Source organism: Taeniopygia guttata, chromosome Z, assembly GCF_048771995.1.
Source record: "Taeniopygia guttata chromosome Z, bTaeGut7.mat, whole genome shotgun sequence".
NCBI classification, from domain to species: Eukaryota; Metazoa; Chordata; class Aves; order Passeriformes; family Estrildidae; genus Taeniopygia; species Taeniopygia guttata.
Window position 1 is genome coordinate 13123552 of NC_133063.1, and position 24002 is coordinate 13147553.

The 24002-nt window shown below is 32.3% G+C and overlaps 1 protein-coding gene across 1 annotated transcript in view; it reads left to right on the forward strand.

Annotated features, from left to right (window-relative positions):
• CNTNAP4 (contactin associated protein family member 4) overlaps positions 1-24002 on the forward strand; it is a 207867-nt gene that overhangs the window by 38596 nt on the left and 145269 nt on the right. Inside the window, exon 2 of the mRNA XM_002190986.7 lies at positions 6851-6961. Coding sequence (XP_002191022.6) covers positions 6851-6961 — 111 coding nt within the window. The remainder of the gene's footprint in view (positions 1-6850; positions 6962-24002) is intronic.

A 24002-nucleotide genomic window follows, 5' to 3' on the forward strand; every position in this document is an offset into this window, starting at 1 on the left:
AAGAACAAGGAAGTAAGTCCTTTATTTAATTGCTTATGGATTTTCAGAACTTTTGTGATTTTCATGCTCCCTTTCCCTAATATATGGAACAAAAATATCATGTAATCAGATAAAAACAAAGAAGTAAAAATAAAGAAATTGATACCTAAGGAAAACATAATTTCCAGCTACATAACAACCATGCCAGCAATTGAAGATATATTGCAAGGTGTGAATCTTTGCAAATGTCTGTAGGGAAACATTTTTTTGTATCCCTTACATTCCTGTATAATTAAATTCTGATCTATCTGATCTATATGACTGCAGTGTTTATCTTATTCCTTCTGGTTTGTCTTTTTAAGTTCACTGTGTTCAGTCACAAAACATCTTTCATGTCCCTGGTGAGCACCACAGTTGTCTGTGAACACAGAGAAAATTTGGCTTTTTGTACTCACTAGCTATTCTTGATTTCTTGTTGGTATGAAATAGCTGCAATTGTGAAAAGGGATGGCTCCTTAAAAGGAAGGAAAGGCATTTAATGCATTTTATTAAAGTAAAAATCACATGCCTGATGAATATAGAAGGAACAGTTGACTGCTATGTGTCAGAATTCTGTGCTGAATTTGTCAGTTGCTATCTGGAAAAGAGTATGAGAAAACTGGAAGACTTTGTTTCAAGTTCAAGAAAATCATCAACCCTGCCATGCGGTTTATCTCCTTGATAAAGTCTTTACTTTGCAGAGAAAATATTTTGAAATCCAAAAACCTTTTTTCATCTTGGGCGGTCAGCTCCCTACCTTCTCTCTCCACTGTCTCCAAGGAATAAGTGAAATCTATTGATGAAAACTTGTGTTTAAATAAAAAAATAAATTAGGAACACCAGCCTGAGCTACTCATAAGTAAAATTTCAGCTTGAAAGGTTAACATCTTTCAAATAAATAAACAGGAGAAAAGCTTAGTGAGGCGAGGCATTAGGAACATATTTGGCTACTACATGCAGTTGAAATGTAATTATGCAGAAATGTCTAATATGTTCCATAAACTGAACCAAAGAATGGAAAGGCCTGGTGGCTTCCAAAGTGCATGAATGAAACTGTGCAACTTTCTTAGTGAGTTGTTTTTAAGCTTCTAGCTACAAATAGCCAGCAGTAGACCTGAGATAAAGAAGTTCTTAGGCTCCCTAAACAAAGATAATTTATCCCTGAACAGGAAGCAGGCTGGGTTCTGCTAAGTGACATTGCATATTGTGTAGCTAGAAGGCCTGAAACTGAAGGTTTAATGGTCTGTAAATCTGTCAACTTCTTCTCCTTTCTCCTATTGATGAAGATTTCACTAAGACTGGGACCAGCATAATGGTCGATACCTCTCAAGAAAACAAGGATAGGGGAAATGTCTTTTTATCTGTGTCACAGGAAACTCATTAAATTCAGTGAACCTTTTGGAAGTAATTACAAGCCTGCACACTGACAAAAGACTAAATTACCACAATTAACATACTTAAATTTTTTTTTTGGTAAAATTACATAGGTGCTCACTTCTGGGGAAAATAAACTCTCTTTTTTTGAAAAAATAGAATATTTGGTCTTCACAGTATTGGGAAAAGAAACATTGAAGTGCACATGACAGAACCAAAGATTTATTAAATACCTGTTGGAGGGCAGGTTTTGTGGCACCTTCTTTTAGGTTTTAGGAAGCACTAATCTTGCTGCTACAGTATGACAAGTGCTTTATTGTTATGATCCTCATTCTTTTTCATGAGATTTTTCATCATAGACATTAATTTATTAAAATTTGATAGCACAGTTGATCCTTCTTAGGGCTTACCTGCATGAGAAAGATGAACATTATTACACTTCTGAGAGACGCCCAGAGCTATTGCCTCTTCTATTCTGTTCCACTGTGACTGCATTCCTAGTTTTTTTTTAGCTGTTCTGCTTATCTGATGATTAGGTATTTAGTTTTCCCTACTTGAGAAAAAATTGCAAAACTTTCTTTAATTTCTTTTTTACTCTTGTTTTGTTTTCATGTGATTTACTGGAACAATTTTTTTTTTGTTTGTTTGTTTTGTTTTGTTTAATGTTAAATTATTGCTTTGCTCTTTGGGTACTCAATATTTTCTTTGAGTCCTTCATACGACCAAAGAACTTGATAGGTTTTTAGGGAAGTCAAACATAAAAATCTTTTTTTTTCCTCCTATGCTACTTCTGTCCTGCCTTATTAGAAGTTTAATACTTAATTAAGGAGTTGGTAGTTCCTGTTGATTGAGGAAGTTTGGAGTAAATTGAATTTTAAGGAAAAAAAAGGTCCATACAACAATATAATAGGTGAAAATAATTCCATTAAAAAGTAAAATAAGTGAAATTACAATATGTTAATTTGTGTATGCACTTGGGTTGGGACATTTTAGTTTGAGTTAAGATATGTCATGAGTAAAGTCAATGCAACAATGTAATGCATGTTCTTTTCAGATTATTATGAACAGAACATTTTTCACAACAACTTGTAGTAGCTAGGCACTGGACGTTGATATTTACTTATTAAGAGTAAATTTGCACTCAAATTGAAAAGCATTAAAATCTGTTAGTCATTATTGTGGACCAAGCTGGTAATTCAGACAAAGAAACTGTTCCATTTAAAGTAAAATCAGTGCCATATATTTTTTAAGTTTTCATAGAAAAGAGAAGGTTTATGACTGAAAGTGAAATCAGACTTTTTTCACTACATGGAAACTAAAAATTACACCTATGCATTCTGAATAAATAAATCTCAGGTTGTCTCAGTATTCTGCTATTTTTATTACAATTTTTATTTCAGCAAGAAGCTACTTTGATTGAAGAAACAAAATTTATTTGTTCAACCACAGTGTTATAAACATAGTCATCATAACTGTTAATATTGTTATTGTAACTGTTATTATTATAAGATGATATCCTATTTAAACTCCTTGTTGTAGTTCATATGGCATGATCTATGTAATTTATAGTACCTGTGTATTAAAAGTTTCTTGGCTTACTCTGAGTATGCATAATGGGATATTTTTTGGATCTGGAAGAGACATGATAGGTATACTTTATTCATTCATCACTTTAGAGTTTTATTCCTTTAAAATGCCTCAGTTGTTTTATAAATTTGATTAAATTCACACTGGAACTATGGTACATGGAAAAGCATGCCTTATATAACTTGAATAACTTTTCTTGGATAACAGATAATATGTAAGTTGTTTATATATTTTTTCCTTTCACAAAACCTTATTTGTTACCAGATTTCTGTGCATCTTAAAGAAACCTAGGCTTTTGGTATTCATCTGTATTATTTAAAAATATATATTTATCACAAAAAATGCAATAAGTGCTATAGGATGGACAACTTTTAACTAAAATGCCTTCTTTTAAATCTCAGGTTAGAGTAGTCTACTTAAATATTCCTTTAGCTTAGAGAAGCTGTGTGAAATATCACTAGAAAGACCTTCAGCTGCCCTCAGCAGTGAGATATGTTCTGTTGAACAGTGGAAGGCTGTCCAAGAGAAAAGAAAAGTCACTGTTAGCATGTAAGAAAGCACTGAATTCAAACAGTGTTTCCATCATGTCGAATGTCTTCCAATGCAAATGAAAGCATACAAAATTGTCACCCTGTAGAGACTATTTCTTTTTTTTTTCAACTTACATTGAGAAACAAGTTCATACTAACCATCTGGTTTTTGACAATTTCTACAAAGTGTTTTGATTTGACTCTGGAATTCATACTGAATTTTGACTTAAACTGCACAATGGAAGTTGCCACAAGAATATGTTTTAAGCTACATGTGCTAAGCAATAAAGCAGAAGTTCATATGAAGTCATTTTCATGAAATAATACATAGTGGCTGTTGTAAAATAAATGTATAATTATTCAGTGTATATCTATTTGTGACACATTGCTCATTTCTTGTATCGTGCAAAAGGCAAAAAGCCATATCACTGGTGGATTTTGGATAATACCTCTTTTTAATATTCAAAATTTTATTTGCCTTTCTATTATAAATCTAGTTTGACATAAACTATTATATGATAAATGCTAAGTGCTCATAGAATTCTTCTGGGAATATCTCAAAGCAATATGTGTGTCTCACAAATATACATGTATTAGGCCATCTGGGTAGAATAATTCAGTACCATTGATTCCTTTCCAACATGTACATTAAAAAGAAAAAAGGTGAAAAATGTATTTGGCAGAAGCTAACATTACAAAGGCAGATGTATCATCTATCCAGTGGAAATGTAGCTTTTTTTTTTGGTTTATTTTGAATTGAAATTTGTGAAGAGTTATACCCAGGGGTGATTTAAAAGTAGTGTGCCTGCTGTTGTTTATCTACTAGTGCTTCTATGTATTAATGGCAAGCTCTCATTCCTGATGATTCATTTCATAACACATGCCACCTCTCACAAGAAGATCAATATTTAAAATACGAGGCATTTGAGAGAGATGAGACATTCTGTTGCAAGTAGCTCTGCAATTTTGAGCACAGGGAAGATATGGACCTGTGAGCTGGTCCACATGAGGGCTGAAAAAATGTTCAGAGGGATGGAGCAGAAGCTCTCCTATAAAGAAAGGCTGAGAGAGTTGGGATTGTTCAGTCTGTAGAAGAGAAGCTGCTGTGGAGACCTTATCGTGGCCCTTTCAGTACTTAATAAAAAATTCTGTAGCAATAGAACAAGGGAAAATGGTTTTGAAACAAAAGAAGGTAGATTTAGATGAGTTACAAGGAAGAAATTTTTTATGATGGGCATGGCAAAACACTAGAGCTGTTTGCCCAGAGAGGCTGTAGATGCTGCACACCCAGAAACATTGTAGATCAGGTTGGATGGGGCTCTGGGAAATCTGGTCTGGTTCAGGTGTCCCAGCTTATGGCAGGGGGTTGGACTAGATGACCTTAAAGGTCTTTTCTAACTCAAGCTGTTTTGTGATTCTGTGGGTCTGTGATTGTATATAATGCAGATAGATTTGAGTAAAAATGCCTTTTATTTTCTCCTCTTAATAGTCATCTTGGTATCTGGACTTACAGTGTAGGCTTTGGCAGTAGAAAAAAGGATCAATGACACTAGAAGTATTCCCTTGAATCAGCAGTGTACGTAGCTCTCTGTGTGAAGCACAGCATCATCCTATTCTTCTCTTTATAATGCAATTTATGACTAATAAATTCTTTCTATTTTCTGTGCTGTGAAGAAATCTTTCACTAATGAAATCCTTTTCTAAGACTTACCAGTGCAATACATTTACTCCTAAGACCTTCATTTCTTTTCTTTTTTGTGCTTACCAGTTGGACAATTTGTCCCAAGTAGAACAGTTTCTTTCAACATTGCAAATCTAATCTGTGGATAATGAAGTGAAAAAATTGTAGTTAAACACTAAAGAGTAGTTATAAATTTTTGCCTTTTTATTGTGCAAACCTAGAATAGGAAATAAAGTTCTGAAAGTAAGAATAATTTTATTTTTTTTTCAGGAGACAAGTACTCTGAACTTGGTAGCATGTGGCATACGTGACTTTATCAAGAGCAAGCAATAAATCTTATTGTTTGTTGTGAATGGATATTATTTATGGGATTCAAGATAGAACTTCCAACTCTAACAGTCAAGGCCACTACTAGGCCTTTTCTTTAGAAAGAGCTTTCCTCAAAGAACTAAATTAAACAAAACCAAACCAACATTTTTGGATGTGATCAAAAATCCCCTTGGACATTCATATTAAAGTCTGTGATTAATTAGAATTATCTATAATTACTTAGCAGAAACAATTAATAAATTATTAATTAAGGTAAGGAAAAGATTTTGTATTCATTAATATTTATGGGTTTTGACTGTGAATCCTGGTAGACAAATAGAAGGTTGGAAAAGAAGAATTCACCTATGATTTATCATTTATTAGTTGCATCTAAAGATTGTGATTGTCCTGAAAATAAACACTTCATAAAGACTAAAATTTGACATAATTTTCTCTTTCTCTAAAGAACAGATGCTAGTCCCAGTATAGTTAGAGAAGGACTTGCTGCACTTGAGTCTTTTAAAGTTAATTTTCTTTCAGCTAAACTAGATCAGATATTGATTCTCAATTGATACATTTAAAATTTAAATGGAGAATGAACACATATCCTGTATAGTAATTCAGCTGGAGAGGCTTTTAAAGCTAGAGTATTGATTAATGTTTGCTTGTTTCTGCACAATTGATTGTGAGCTGCAGTTAAATCTTCTTTTTCTGAAACACTCAGGTTTTATTCGTTATGATGTTGGGACTTGCATACTAATAATTGTGAGATAATGATTATTTTGCTGTGTCTGTATCAAATGCATATACAATTTTCAAAGCAAAAACTTTTCCACTTTGTCATGTTTACTGTGCTTAAAAGGGATGAGATTACTTTTTTATTTAATTTCATTCCGTTTGCTTGGCTTTATAACTTTTTTTTAAAAAAAACAGCTGTATTAAATGTGATTGCACATTAAAAGTGATTGCAAGGACCTGTGCTGGCATCAGGTAAAAAATAAATAAATAATATGTGGTGAGGTTGTAGGTTGGGGCTGCAACAGAGTATTGAATGTATCACTTGCTATTCATGTAAATCATAGTGAGTGGACAGTGAACTATTTCTTGATATGATCTCAGAATTTAAGTTAGAAGTGGGTAAAACTAGTTAGTTAAATAACATGATAAATTATTATCTGGTAGTCTCATGAATATTGGATAAAAAAACCCAAAACCTGTGCCTTGGTGCTGATGCTTCTACACATAATACAGCAAGAGGAAATACTTAGGGATATGCTGCTCTCAGATGCAGTTACAGTTCCAGTAAGCAGTTCTTTCTGATTAACCTGAATGTGATATTTTTCATTTGCAGATAATTGTGATGATCAGCTGGTGCCTGCTTTGCCTCAGTCATCATTCAGTAGCTCATCAGAGCTGTCTAGCAGCCACAGCCCTGGATTTGCAAGGCTTAATCGAAGAGAGGGTGAGTGAATTTTATTGGTCAATTGTTAATTCTGGGTTGAAATGAGAACAGTTTAGATACTCAAGAGCATATGTTACTGTTTCAAATAATTCTTGTCTGGTATTTGTATACCAGCCATGAACGACAGAGTAGGCTCAGCTCAAGGAAGTTATGAATCTCAACTTCCCACCCTTTGGTAAGCTGTTTGACAACATGAGCCCTCAGTGGCTGGAGCTGCCCTGTGGGTTTATTGAAGCAGCAGCATCTATGGATACTGACTTCTATTTAAATATTACCTAAGAGGAATATGATGAATAAACTGTTTCAAAGATGCTGTCCTAGGAAACATCACTTAAATATTGTGTTGTAGGTCAAAATCTAGCTGTTAATAATTCAGCCACAGTATTAGTTGTGGTTACTTAGAGAATTGAAATACATACAGTTTCCCTCATGTAGTCCATTGTTATATTTTGCAGTAATTTATTTAATTGAGAGGTAAATAAAATAAATCTTAAGGATATTTTGTCCTGCCAAAATAATTTCTGTCATTGAACCTTCATGATTTACTGGAATATTTGCAATGTCTGATAGAATCACTGTAGTGAAGAAGGAATACCCCAATCTATTTTATTAACCTAGAGTACCTGATAAGCATGAGCTTCTGTTTTGAATGAAGTTGTGATATCAGTGGAAATTATATATCCTGGAAGGAATTCCCTTAGTTTGAAGTAATATATGATCTTAGAATTTCAAATAATACATGTATTATTACCAAAGTTAGCATCTTTGTATTGGTCTTCCTTAAAAATATATGTTTGAAAGCTTTTTCCATTTGGCTCTCTTCATGTGCTATGAAGTTATTTGTCCCATGTTAAAATGTCTTTTCTTAGATTTAAAGTTTTCTTTCACTATGCCCTGTACTGTATGCACATATTAGAAATGCTTATAAGCTTACATCTGGTATAATTCAAACTCATGTAGGTACAAAACAGCAGGTAGCTTTATTAGAAGATTATGACTGTCTACATTCTCATTCTGCGTACTTCAGGTTCACAGTACTGAACAGAGTACAGGTTTGAATGCCTTGTTTATTTGTCATTGTTTAACAATGTGACAAGATTGTTTGGCTAGATACCTTCTGGTTCATTCAGACATCATTTTATGGAAGAGTGTAGATGAGGTGAGATGAAAATGTCTTCAGTCTTCAGTAAATTCATTTTAATGATATTTGTTTTAATTTTTATTTTATGCTTTGTTTTTCAGTGAAAATAGAGACTCAGTACTTGCTATGGAGCCAGGAATACATTTTCTACATTGAATTTGTGTTTAACTCTTTTTTTTTGTGAATTTCCTGTGCAAAACCTGATTATATTTCTAGATGTATATGCATTAAAGTTTTATTTGGATGGAACAAAGCTAGTCATTATACATGCATAAATAAAAACATTTAGGCACACAAAAAATTATTGCTAAACCATAAAGACTGGGAAAAAAAATTGTTACTAGGAAAATATGATGTGTACTGTCAGTGATTTTATGGAAGCAATGAACACATCATAAGAGTTTAAAAAAATTGTGTGTTACCTGAATTTGAGTTTGTATTTAATATAAATAATTCTCCACTTTGAATAATAACATCTCTTTTTTTTCAGCCAAAGTTAGTGTCTCCGTGTGATTGTGACTTCCGAACATTCATTTAGGACAAGCAGATTGTGGTTCCAATACAATAATATGCTTAGGTCTTAAAATGCTAAAGTTAGGGAAAATTGAATGTATTTTAGACAGAAAAAAGTTGAGTGTTTTTACACAGGTTACATGAGAGTCAAAATGTTGTCATTCATCAATAAAGAAATAAACTAAATATGCATATACACCCACACTGTTTCAGCTGGCAATGGAAAGTTAAAAAATAGCAGGAAATTTATCAGAAATGTGGGAAGTTGAACTGAAATGGTTCTTTAACTATGTAGATTGGTGTTTACTATATGTAGAAAATCAACAGGAAAAGTTAAAGAGATTGAGGAAAGAAAACTTAAGCCTAAAAATAGAGTATGTACTTTATGTGAAGATCTAATAAAAAGGATAACAGCAGAGAATGATTAGTAAAACAGCCAACTGAGAATATGTTTCAGCTTTCTTTCTGTATAGAAAAAGATAATGTGGTTGAACTCCTTGATGACAAAAAAAATTTCCAATCCATTAGCAGTTAGGGAAAGTGATAACATCCAGGAATAACTCATTAAATGTTCTTCAGAGTTTTAATTATTACTAGTTCGTTGATTCCCTGAAGTTTTCAGATACTCAATACTCAGGCACAGCTAACGAATATTTCTGCTAACTTTTAAAGTACTTACTCTGACATCAGCTTTGCTTTCAATAATGGAAAATTAGATAGAAAAATTAAATAGAAAGAATTAAGTAAAAAAACCCCAAGCACTAAAAGCAGTTGAAAATTTTTAATGGAAAAATAATTTTTTAAACTCTTGATTTAATTATTTGAAGTTAGCAGACATAAAATGCAGGGATTTAATATAAGTAGAGTTTGACTTTTGGCCTAATTTTTTATTAATTTTTCATTTTAAATAAGAGCACCATATCAGTGTGGTTCAATATAAATGCATTAAGATCTAGCTGGTCGATCTCATAATGTGTTTATCATTAGTATATAAAGGTGTTTTCAGAGAAGTTCAAAGGAAACTCAAAGTTTCCAGGCCAGCTTTGTTCAACACTTTTGTCGATTATATGGAAATAAGCACAAATCATTAATGATGAAATGCATAATGAAATGAAGATTGGTGAAATAGTGAATAAAAGCAATTATGAAGAAATAAGTAATCAATATACCTAAATATACAATATAAATACTCCTTAATATATAATATAAATAAGTACTTTAACAGGGTGAGTTATTAAGTTTTTAGAGGAAAGAGCCGAAGTCATACTTACTAAATAGGAATTCTACAAAGCTGTGGCTGAGATTAATTTGGGAATTGAACTAAATTAGCAATTCCTGCTTAGCTTCTTCTCTAGCAAACAAATATCCAAACCAAAAAAAAAAACAAAGCAAACAAAAACCAAAACCAAACCAACAAAAGTGCACAAGCAAACAGAAAAAAAGGACTTCTATTTTCGATATAGTGTTATACTTTACCACAGAATGGTATACTAAAATTCTGGATGCGGAAAGTCTGGTTGAAATTCTAGGCTAGTTTCCTATGCCAGTGGGAATAGGTGATACAAAACATGTTCAGGGGAGATGCTCTCTTTTTATGTATCTATCCATGAGAGAGTAAATGAAACAAAAAGGGAAAAGAACAAAGATAAAGTGTACCTCTTTATAGGGTGAACTGAGGCATCCCAAAGGAGATGAAAAAGCAGACAGCATTTAGAGCATGTCTGCCTGGGGTAGTGATGGGAATTTAAATGCCAATACCTAACCAGGACCAATAAGGATGTGTTTCTAGCCTCTCATTGCCAATAATCTACAATATGAGTAGTCAGTTGAATTCTGGCACTACAGAGAGTTTGCTCTATTTGCAAATTCTTGGTGTATTATCTCTCAGCCATGATCTGTGAAAGAGCCCTTTACCACATGGAGAGGAGGTTGTGTCATTGTTGAGCTCAGCATTTTCTGGTTTTGTCTGCAGTGCCCTGTCAAGCTGGTTGTACATACTCTGTAATTCACCATTCAAATATTCTTGGAAAAGATACATTAATTGCACTATGAATCACCATACCACGAGTCTTTATACCCAAGAACACAGGCCTTCTTTTGAATTAATGAACTTCTGAAACCTTGCAAGAAAAAAAATCAGAAGACAGTTGTTCTACAAGAGTGCACATATCATTGGAGTAGCTTTGATATTTGGACAGCGAAATAAGCTGGAAAAGGATTTGGCTGTGATTATCTTACTCCATATTCACACATGATTAATTGATCTAAATATGACAGAAGAAAATTGAATATAGAAGTTGTTAAGTAGCCAAAAACACTGGCTTACAGCTTTCTCTTTCCCTGAAGTGGGAAGAAATCCATGTATTTTAATTATGCTGTCAGTTTACCCTGTCAGTTTTTCAAAATCAGCCTGAAATTTTGAATGCCTTAACAGCAGGTCTAATTTTTTTTCCCTCTGGTGTATATATAGAACTTCTTTGCCTTTTTCATTACCTTTACCTTACCATTGCACTGAATATCCTATGCTTTTATCACATTTTTTTTGTGACACAGAATATTTAAAGGATCATTTATTCAATATGGTATTGTAAACTCTATACTTATTTTTCTTTTTATAAAACAGTATACTTTAGCCACTTTTTGAGAACTCACACTAAGTAGGTCAAAATTAATAAATGAATTCTAGCAATCAGTAGTTAAAGAAAACCTCCAGTCAACAGTTAAACATCAAGTCAACAGCTAAAGTTAAAACATTTCTTACACAAGAGGAAAGTCAATTTTCATGAGTTTTTATAGAAAGCAGTTTAACCTTCATAATGTAATGTTAAAAATTAAAATAAAATGACAGACAAACTAAAAAAAACTTAATTGCAGCTAGGATTGTATGTTACCAAAGGATAACTAGGAAAAACTTACCCTCTCCATTTTAACAGTATGTAAATAAAATTCATTAAGCTGATATTTTACTTTAATACAAGGAATAAGAAAAGGAAACTGATGTTAACCATTATGTTTTTTATAAACAAACAGCAAATCTAAGCTGAACCATCTAACATCATGACACATTTTCATGTTCATGCATGTATATATTAGGAAAAAGGCAAAAAGTAACAATCTCAGTCGCTTGTTTTTAAACAAAAAACAATAAGAACTTCTACTGTGATTTCTTCATAAAGGACCAAATGATGTGCTGTTGTCCAGTGAAAGTCCAGGGCCATGCAGTTTCTGAGGAAGAAATCAATATCTGGTTTTCTTTCGTTGGTTTCTTTCCTGTAGTTATTACAATAGTTATATCTTTCAGTAAGAACATTACTATGGATCTCTCAGTATATTAATTACAAAATTGTTTTTAATACCATTTTACAGCTTTACTTTTTCTGAAGTAGAGGTTTTTAATAAGGTTATTAGACACCTTAAAAATTGTATAGGCATATAGGAAAGTTCCATATGGTGTTGCATATGCATATATTGTATGCACACAATTTAAAAAAATACTCAGGAGTATATCAGCCTTATAAAGGTAGAATTTGAAGCCTAAATGTCAAAATTTGAATTTGTGCTGCTTTTGCTTTGCTACATGTTCTATTAATATGTGTATATGGTGTGATTTTGATATTGCAAATGTTGGGATGTTGGGGCGAGAAACAAAGTGACAAAAAAAGGAAAAAACCAGAAAGATAGAAAGAAAGAAGGAACTAAACTGCATTTAAGCAGAGTGAGTAAATAAGGATCAAAGATTCACTAATATTTGTAATATTTGCAGCCCATTGTGCTTTCATGAAAATTTATGAGGAGCTGGAATATTTGTACAGTTATTTCAAAAAACCTAATTCCAGACTTGTCATCAAAATGCATTTAAGCATAACAAAGCATAAAAAGAGGTTTTAGACAGCTATTTCATGTGTTTCATCATTGGAATAACAAAATCCATGGTGAAATGTACAGAAGAAGTAAAAATGTTAATAAGGGTACTTCATTCTTGAAATTGTTTGGGACTCGTTTTACCTGAAATATAGCTATGGGAAGAGAAAAAATAAATTTTGAGAACTCACACTAAGTAGTTCAAAATGGATAAATGAATTCTAGCAATTAGTAGTTAAAGAAAACATCAAGTCAACAAGTTAACATCAAGTTAAAGAAAAAAACAGTTTTCCAACAACTTGTGTTAAACTACAGTATTCAAATACTCTTACAAGCAACCTTGAACAGGCCTGAGAACAAGATCAAATAAAAGTTGACTTCAAAAATAAAGTTTGCTGCAACTCATGTCTATTACCCTTTTTGTTAAAATTAATAGAATAAAAAATAGCAATCTGGGTATAGCTATTTTTCTCTGGCTTTAGATAGTTCTAAATAATATACTTTTAAAATCCTAGAAAAAGTCTGAATTTTATCCAGTCTTTGTATCATGATATCCTTTAGAGAGTCAAAATAGAATTTGACTTCCAGGATTGCTTTGCAGTAACAAAGAATTTAAGGTCATGCCTCCTTTAATTTTTTGAAGGATGGAAAAATAGATGATAAATGATGATGAATCTGATTTTCTTCTTTTTTCTCTTGTATGTTTGGGCCAAGGGTAAAGGAACTGAAATATTTTTTTCTAAAAACCTAAAAAGCACCAATTGCTAGATGGGATGAAGCCAGATATTGGAAGTATTCCTGAATTTAAAAAGTATAAAATTTTCTATGTCATGTAATAATGACTAATTTCAGCTGTAGTGCAAAGTAAGGCTGAGTGTCATAAGTTCCAATTTTTAGAGAATTAGGGCATTTTCAGTTTCAAAGGAGAATGCTATAAAAATAGAAAACATTCTTCCTGCCACACCCCTACAAAAAGTTCTGAGACTTTACTTGTACAAGGGATCTGTCTTTTGATGTCTCATTTATAACAGATTTCTTTAAGGACCAGCTGTCTTTTGTAGGAGACCCTTTCATCATCCTGGGCATACTGCAGTGTCAGCACCATACTCAACTGGCTGAATGGAAAACTTAGGATTCCTAGACTAATCTCAAAGCTTTTCAAAATAGTGTTACTCTAATGAATCTCCTAGTCATTTTTTCCCTCAGTATCATATAGGCAGATAATTAATATAAATACTGTTGTAATCTTTATGAAGTTTTATATATTGCATTATAATCTATATCTTTAGGTATCTCAAAGAGACAGAAAATCATGACCTAAGCTACATCAGATAAGAGCTGAAAGTACATCAGACAGTCTTGAAACATGTCTGTGGGAAATATCAGACTCATCATATTTAGTTGACTAATATATAAAGTAGAATTTTCTGGTGAAAAGTGACTTTGACTTGTCTCAGCTTTTTAATTTCTGTTTATCAACAGGATTTTATTTTCAAAGACAGATGTAATAATAAAAATAATTGAAATACACAGATCTATTAGATAATAACACTCGGTTAGCAAAATGTATTTCTGTACACATAATACCCTTTCCATTCACATTTTTAAAACTTTCTGTCCCAAACTACTCCTGCTGTGGACTTTTGAAGTGAAATTCACAATGAATTTCTATTGCTTAGCTGTTTTGATAAATTTCACTGCTCTTTGGGCCAGATGAAAAACAGCAGTTTCTGTCTAGCAGTCTTATATCCCAAAACAGGAATAATTTATATTCCAGAAGAATAATTTTCAATTACCACCTGCTGCATATAAAGAGTTAGACAAAGAAATTAGTGCTAGGTCATGAAAATGAGTGTAAAATAAACCAAAAATATACTTGTTGCTCTATTTTCTTGAGATTTTCAGTGAACAATGACGTCTATCATTCTTCAATAAATTTCCCCGTTGCAGTTCCTCAACTTCTAACCAGAAAGGTTGTAACAAATTATTTTGATGTAGATAATTGGATGAGCATATAACAAAGGTTTAAGCTCTATGGAGAAGAATAAAACAGCATACTAACATCCTGTTCCATGATGGAATTAATTCCAGTCATTGCTCCTGGTACAAATATCACAAAAAACTGCGATGGTTGAGCTTTGGCTGTATTAACTTGCCAGGCAACTTTGTGTACTTGACTTTATGATTTCCTTCACTCTCAAGGGAGTTGTTTCCAAAATTCCTCCGATTGGCTTAAAGCAGTAGAAAAAATTCAAATAACTACATCAGTAGGATGCTTATGCAAAATTAGAAGCGGTAAAGTATTTTTAGGTTTGGGGTTTTTTTTTTATTTCATGGTGTGATGATCAATAGTATGGTAGAGTGGGCAGAACTAATTTGGATTAATTCAGTAGAAATTTTTATAAATATTTTTAAGTCCCTAATGGATGTACCTTTTTTTGAAGACTTTTTTTGCCTACCTCTTCATTTCCTTCATTATTCTTTATGAAAATTAAGAATTCTTTTGTAAGTTTAACACAAATTTTAGTTTCTGTAATAACACCATTTAAGAATCAATAAATTATAATCTATCATAAAATAATATTTATATCATATGCAGGATTTAATATATTTTTATTAGTAATTTTCTACTGTTAAATAATTTATGAACATGTGGATCCTCCAAAAAGCCTTCACCTATGGGTTTTAAAATTTCCATGAATATGGCATGCCAGGTCCTTTGTATGATTTTGTAGGTTTCTTCAGTTTTAAAATATTAAATTATAGTGTCATGAGGAGTCTAGAATCTAAATAATTTCTTTAATGTCCTTTCTCTTGTGGTCTCTTCTGAGCATCACATTGGTAGTTATAGATTATAGCTCACGAACCATATTAAATGAAACTAAAAGATCATTAGTAAATTAAGCTGCTCAATCTTCAGTATTTTAGAGTATAAAAAAACATTGTCCTTTATACAGTATGTGAATTTATCTACACTACCAGCACTACTGCTGTTTTGTTATTCTTAAGAATAAGAATATTACATTTTCTGTTGTTCTTTGATGAGTTGCTTATGGGGTTGTTTGGTTTTGGGGATAGAAGCTTCTCCATTTTATACAGTCATTTATTCTACATATTAGTATGGATTTCATTCTCTGAGAACTGAAGTACAACTGTGTATTAGTCTCATTATGACTGTGTCTAGAAAGAAAATGAAGAGTTCCCTATTTATTTATGCACATGCATCAGTTCAGACTTTTTCTAGGTGTTTTGGGTATTTTATTTTCCGATGACTTAACATGCCACAATTGCATGTATGCAGTGATAGTCGTTGCAAAAGTCAGAACTGCTAACACTCTGAGGTCAGAAACTGAGTGTTTGTAATTAATTTATCATACTTTCTAGCTGAGGTGTTCTGTAATCCTTCAGCAGAGAATTAATCTGAATAGAAATTGTGCTGTTATCAGATACCTGTGTATCACTTCATGCTAAGGTTGCTGTCTGCCTGAAGCATGCATGGTTAGCAGGATGTCTTGGTCATAGATTATTCCCTGTACCCTTTGCACAACAACATTAAGAGGCATTGATAAATAGTATGACCTTCAAAGGAACAGAAAAAAAATATATTTTGCAATTCATGATAATTCTATATTGCTATGAGTATATTTCACAATATCATCACCAAAAGGCTAATTTCCCCTGTTTTGGGACAGAAAGATAAGCAAAGAGAAATATAACCTTAAATAATACTGTTTGAGGAAGTTGGTTTAAAGGAAAAACCAAAATGAAAACCCAAAGTAAAATCCAAATTATTAAATTGTTGCCTACATTAACAAATGTGTCTCTGGATAGGTAATTTATTGTATTCAAAGCTAATTATTGCTTCTCAAAATATTATAATGAACCTGAAAGTTCAATAGGGATCTACAAGGCCTTTTAAGATCTGAATTCTAAAACAGAATTTTGAGCCCATTACCTGGGAATTCAGTGAAAAATAATTATTTAAAAAAAACCCATGAGAAACTACATGTCCAGAAAAAATGGGAAGGACTTAGTTAAAATGATTAGCATCTTTGCTAGGCTAGCATTTTACTGCAATGTTCGATTAAAAAAAGTACTTCGAAGACTGAAACAGCATGTTTTGCTTCATAAGGGCCAAGAATAGGAGAAATATTATTCCCCATTAAATAATTTGGATGGATTTTTGTTGATAGTTTGAAATAATAACTTTTAAAATTTCTCATATGTAACAAAATAGATGAATATGATGATGAACATACTGAATATGTTATGCGAGCAGGATACTACATGTATAGCTAATACAGTTTTGAAATGTAGATGGCATTTTAAGTACATAATTAGTGTCATTGATCAGGCATTGATTTAAAACTGTACACAATTAAGATCTTCAGTGTTGCAAGCTTCAAGAAGAGAAACACAAAGCTGGGAATTTTAACACAGATATGATACATAACGCTTTGTTCTTTTAGCATCATTTTAGATGAAAGATGTTTATTTAAGTAATACTGTGAAATTAAATTGAAAATTCTGAATTTTTAAAAGAGATTGTTAGAATAATTTTAATACTTGAATAAAATTATTAAGAAAATTTATAAATAGATTCAATCAGATTTCCTTTCAGCATTATAGTTTACTTGTTTTTTGAGCGATGAGTAAAAGTTGTGCTCTTTATTTTTAAGTTTAAAGCAGCTGAAGTCTTTCTTTAATATTAGATCTTTGAGCAATAGAAAGATGAATGTCTTTCTGATGGGAAATCAAAAGTGTCTATTGACTCCAAACCGTAAATTGTCAAAAACACACTGGCAAGAGCTCACTGATAAATCAGTTTTCAGAAAGCCTTGATATTTCAACTTCTAACATTTTAAAAGGGATTAAGCTGCCTCATGTTGAAGTGCACCTGGTTTCTAAATATAGAACGAAGGGATGAAGTGGAATCTTCACTTTTGCTGCTATTGGGAGGGATAATAGATTTATATCTGGCAAGCAGAACCCTTTGTGGTTATTGTATGCCTTTAATTCTGAAACAGGATGTCCGCAGTTTACGTGTGTTAATAAAGCCATTGATGTTTTTAATTAAGCTCAAAAATAAACAAACAAAAAAAGAACCAACCACAAAATGTAAACTGTGGTGAAGGATGTAGTAATCTTGAATTCACGAGCCTAAATATTGTAAAGTACCTTAAATCAAACCTGATCAGGTTGATTTGGAATTAAAAAGAACTGAAAAAATACATCTGTTTTTTAAAAATAATTTTGATTTTTCTCCTTTTATTCCAACCCATTTTACACAAAAGGATGTTAATAAGATATTCAGTGGACCATTCTCATGCCTTTCAATGTATTTTAACAATATTTATATCCAAAGTGTTCAAGACGTCTTATAAACATGCTTTGAATAATAAACAAAAAGAGTTTAAACAGGCATTTTAGCTTAATTCATCGTAAGAATTCTGGACAATGAATGTGATTTTGTTTTGTTTATTCCTTTTTTATAATACTGTTTTATCTCTTTAGATCTTCAGTGTGTTCCCACAAATAATAACCTTGTTAACTGAATATATTTTTAAATTTTTTTTAATATTAAATATTTGACTCCTTACATTGCTAAAAAGAGTACTGCATTCTAAAGTGAACACTAGTTGGCAAAAGGGCAGCTCTTCCTTTTTAAAAAATAATTGCTCCTGAATATATCTGGTACTAAAAATATCCTCAACTTCTTTTAAAAGTGAATGCTTTATTGTTTTTCAAGATGGAGCTATTAGAGGTAAACTATTCTGAATTACTAAAATGTAACTATTTGGACAGTTTCGCAAAGCTTAACACATCCATACATTAGCATTTTGCTAGGAAGTAAATATTCAGTAGAAATAGGAGGAAAAGATCTTTGATTATTAACTATGTGTGCCTCATACCTAATCTAAAATACAATAAGCCATAAGAGAGTTTGTTTTGCTATTGGTTTTTAATGATGGATGAAGATTCTTTTATTTTAAAGAAATAGTTCAATAAGTTTTTTCCTGTGTGACTCTGCTTTTTTCACTTACCCCTCTAGGCTTGTGGCCACATTTAGATATAAGGTTCTTTTCATATTTGAAAACTTTTTTTTTCCTTACCCAGACTTCATTCTGTATTACCTTTTTCACAGTCTGTAATAACAGTAATAACTTTAAAATGCATTTAGTAGGGAAATCACTGTATAATAAGTAATATCTGTATATACTCATAGGACTAGATTCTAATATGATGCAGAAGGCCAGCTGTCTACATTTAGCAAAAAGTCGACCTTGAAATTGGTAAGCTTAGAAGAGTAGTCATGAAAGAGCAGTTCGGGCAAAAAGGAAATGATCCATTGAAATCATAGCTTTCACAAGTCATTACATTGTTTACTGTGTTTCCTCAAGGGATTGTTTTGCCTTTTGGATAACTAAGAAGCCTTGATTATTTTTCTAGCCTGCAGAAATATGAAAAAGCTATTATCATTTAATCTTTTGCTAGGCACATACATGTATATACATATTAAAAAAAGTAATTTCAGTTTACTTCCTGGTAAAGCAAATGAAAACAAACAAAAAAGACCACCTGACCTTCTATTTATAACTGCAGCAAATAATCTCTTATTTTTGCTGTTACATGAGTACTTGCCACATAAAATTAGTTATGTGATCATTGTAAGTTTCTTAAAGTTTTCTGCTATGTTTACATGGAAACAAGATTAACATAGTCAGACTGGTATGGGTCGAGAGGCTAAGGTGGCCATACATGGGCATAGGATTCTTCACACTCAAATGACACAGCAGAAAACTCGCCATGGCTTTCTTCTCATTTCTCAATAGCATGAAAGTTATTTTTTCTCTAACAAATCCAGAATAGTTGTCTGTGTTCATATTTCCCAGAATTCTCAAAAACTTTTTTCGAGATTCATCTGTGTGGCTGATCGTGCCTCTCACTGTAGTCTCAAAGGCAGTATTTTCAGCTAGAGTGGAATTTTGTGAGCTACTTGTAAGCAGTTTGCCCTCAGGTATTCATCATTTTCTGGGACTGGGGATTGCAAAGAAACCAGGAAAAATTTGGTGAAATTGAAACTGAACTGGGATTTCTGACACACAGAATTATAACACCAGAAGTGGCAGTATGAACAACCTGGTGCCAGGATCTGAAGCAGCTGGAGCCTTATCCTGGGAGGGCATACATAATAACAAACAAGAAGAATTTTCTAAATGTCAAAATTTTGCTTGAGGGAGACCATATTCCCAGTACAGTTTCTGGCAGTATTCCACTGGCAGTAGCTCTCAGATCTTTTTATGCGTCTTTTACACTCATTTCCCTAACCTTTTCACAGTTTCTAAGATCAGAGAAGACAAAGGCACAATCCTTTTTGTGGCTTTGTGCTTGTTGGGGAAGTTTTGGCTTATGTGGTTACAAATGTCCTTCTGGCCTTTAGTCCAGGTTCCAGGCTGCCTGGACTCAATTTCACAGTTGAACTACCAGAAATTCAAACCAGATATGAAGGCAGTGCTCCTGGCTGACTGTCACAGGTAAGAACTGATCTTACAGATCTAGGATGTCCCATATAACATGAAAATAATTATCAGAATACATTTTCCACCTCAAAATCCCTATGGAATTTGAATGTTACCAGCAAATGATGCATGTTCTGGTACCAATAAGCTTTTGACTTCTCATCAAATCAAAAGCAAATAGTATCTTAGTAATCTCACCCATGTTAAAAAGGCGACTTGTGCAACATGTTTGACCTTGTTTTTTCTTAATCTTACAGCTTGTATATTTATGGGTGGAAAAATAAAAAAACAAAAAAAAAACCAAACTGAAAGCAAACCAACATTCAGGGAACATGTTCTTTCTCCAAGATCACAGTTTATTCTTTCTTTTATTCATGTTATTTGTTGCCATTTCCTTTTTCAGCCTACTTAAATACTTTCTTCATATACTCACACATTTTGCATTTATGATGAATCTGGTGCAGTTATTTTAGACTGCTATAACAGAAGTCCACTTTAAGTCACAGCCTTCTTTGTACCAATCTATACTTTTCATCTTTTATCAAATTCTTATCTTCCTATATTGAATGTTCTCTTCACCAAAAGAAAGCAGAGGGAAATGAACTTCAAAATAAATTTCCTCATTTCGGTTCTTGTACCTGGTGTTAGCCCACAAATCTCAGCAGCACCAGTACTTCTGTGACGTAATGCAGGCAGACCTTTCAGGGTTAACTATTAACTTAATAATATCTGGATAATTTGTTTCTGTTTTATATTTCAGCCAAATGTGATGGTTGATAAGAAAAAGGCAGAAAAAAAGCATATTCTTGGCACATACTCATCACCTAATAACAAATTAAATCCTTGTATGAATCTTAGAATTGCTAAATATATTTCTCAGAAGAGAAAAAAAAAAAAACAAAAAAACAAAACCAGAAGAAGAGAAAATAAACCTGAAAGGTGCAAGTTTTCAGTCTACTTAAAAGTCTGACAAAATTTGAAATACCTGGAAATAATGGATAACCTTAATAATAAACCATGCTACCAAGATTTCCTATAATGTAATTCTTCCTACCTTTTTCACAGATCAGTGGATTTGAAATCCAGATCTATATCTTTTCAATTTCATGTAACTTAATAAGGGAGGAAGAACATGTAGCTCTTGGCAAGCTATGGTTGGGCAATCAACATTCAGAGCTGACATCTAACTGGAAAAAACCCCTATAATACGATCAGCTGAGGGCAGGTTCATGATTGATTTGTGGCCCATTCCAAGCCCTCTTGTATGGTATCTGATTCAGTAAAATGCAACATACTTGTTAATGCTTAATTACTAAAGGAATAGGGGTTGAAAATGCAATTTCAGCTATCAGATCTCTTTATTTTTCTGGTAGCTCATATGATAGATTGTCAGGTACTAAGTAAGAAAAAAACCTAACATAATATTTGTGGTGGGGAGTCTTTCATCCTTGAGTTTTTTGCTACAGGCTGTACTTTGACCTCTGAATTACCAACACTTTGTTACCTAAGAGCAGATATTTGCTTTTTGGTAAGAGTATAATATCTTTGCATGGAGTAGCGTACATTTTTATATTTTATTTAACCATTTAAAAATTACACAAATTTATTCTATACTAGTGTATTTTACAACAGCATTTAATTTAATTTCCTCCCTTGCACCCCCAGTTAAGTCTGTAATACTGTGGCACACCCTGTAACAGTGTTGGGGAATAGAGCAATCTTGTTTGTGTTATTTTTGAAGCAGTTACATGTTAGTAGCTCTCCAAAATTTCCTTCCAGAAGAGATGTTCCTCTATGACACTTTAAAATGCAAAGCATGTGAAGATTTTACAGTTAGAACTTGGGCAGCCTGCTCTTCTGTGCTATTTTGTGACTGCCTGTAGTAGGTGGGAGAGGAGAGATGTGGGATAAAATGTCTCTGATGATAAAAAAGGGAAAGCTTATTACCCTGCTTCCCAACAAATAGCTTTGTGAAAAATTTGATTTTTTTAACACCTATTTTAAATCTGTCATCTGCTGCATTACAATAGCATTCTAGTCTTGACTAGAACATCAGGTTTATTTCTGTTCAAAATCATGCTTTTGCTGGGAACTCCAGTCAAATTTAATTATCAGAATTAAGATCACGTTGACCTTCGTATCCAAATTTTATGTGTGGTACCTGTATTCCTTTTAATTTGTTGACATACAAAGGCTTTTTGTGAGGTTTTGGCTTCTGTTTTGATCTTCTCTTAAGATATGAAACTGGTTTATTACTTGTAGGCAGAATATAGACTTTTCAACCAGCTGCACTATTTGACAGTTTCTACACTCAGTCAACATTATTATTACTGCATGACTATAAAACTAACATTCTGGCAAAAGCAATTGGAAACTGTTACCTTTTGTTTAGCTTGTGGTTTTAGGCGGTAGCCCAGTAAAAGAGAGACAGGTAATAAAATAAAGGTTATTTCATTCTACAAATGACAGCCACAAGAAAAAATATTCAAATATTATTGCAAATATTAATGAAATATTCGCCTTCAATTAATAATAGTTTCACTACCATCTACTTATTTAATAACAAAGATCAATATTCTATGAGTATAAGTTTTCAATGTGAAGAAATCTTTACTGTACTATGTCTTCCTTCCCCTGTATAAGTAGACAGAATTCCTCATAAGGACCGAAACCTGCAAACCCAAGAAAATAAAGTATTGTCATTTAGGCAAAAGTGTAGTATACATAGTGTCTCAGTTAGAGGTTTAAAGCTCTAAATACACATCTCTTAGAGGCAGAGAGTGTGTCTTTGTTCTTGGACAGCTTTTAATCAATTTGGCTTCAATCCTTGACTAAATCTCTTTGGACTACCCAGGAGTAAAAGAAGAAGCGAGTTCTTGAATTCCCATTTGCAATCCTCCTGTTAGCAATGTACAATTTTAGCCACCTTAAATTGCTATATCAAATAAATAATATGCTTTTAGAATTAAAGGCATGTAAGGGATCTGTGTGTGTTTATACATATATATATGCATGATTTTTGTATGGATTCAGTCAGCTTCTCTTTTTCTATGTATATACATACACACACACACATATATATTATGTGTTTATGTATATTTCTATATTTAACATACATATTTACATACATATATGTATGTATATATATATATACACATCTGTGATGTTTGCTATCATAGTCTACTTCTAAAAATCTTTTAAATATAAACAGAAAAAACTTCAATTCAAAGCAGTCTACAGTTTCGTAACTGTAATTTAAAAAAAAAATGCAGAGAGGGGAGATTTTCATTATTTTTTTAATTGAATATCTATCTAGCAAATTGTGGATATCCTATCATCCAGGATAACGTTTCAGGATCTAGAGTTAGTTACCCTGGTATATGAACATTTTTGCATAAAGAGCAGCACCACAACAATAATGCTGTTAGACCTTAGCTTGCATTTGGGAATAAACAATTTTATAAATAGAGATTTAAATGAAGGAAAAATATTGTCTGGTCACATCCATATATATTAATATCTATATTTTTGCCTTTTATTTTGTCCTAAATGAGTTCTTTTTTATTTTATTAATTAACATTTTATATAATTAACACATACCTGTGTGTTGTGAGAAGTTGAAAATAATTAGCAAATAAGTGATTTTATACCTAAAAATACAATAATTTGATTAGTAACTTCTGATAACAGATAAACTTACAGTTCATCAGGATCAGGCTAAAGAAGTCTCAATTCACAAAGTGAATTCTTAAGGGCAAGAAAAGACAATATAAACATTCGTAAATTGCACTGGGTTGCATTAAGTTTAATTGACTGTTACTTATATTCTCTGCAATATTTTAAGTAATATAATAATTATGAAGAAAAAAGTAAAGTTGTATCATGTTAGTCTTCAGAAGTGGCATTGTTCAATCCATCAAGGTTTTTAACAGTAATATTTCTTTTCTGAAAACTGTAGAAACTTTTCTACACAACCACTACTGTGTCCTGTTTATCACTACATACA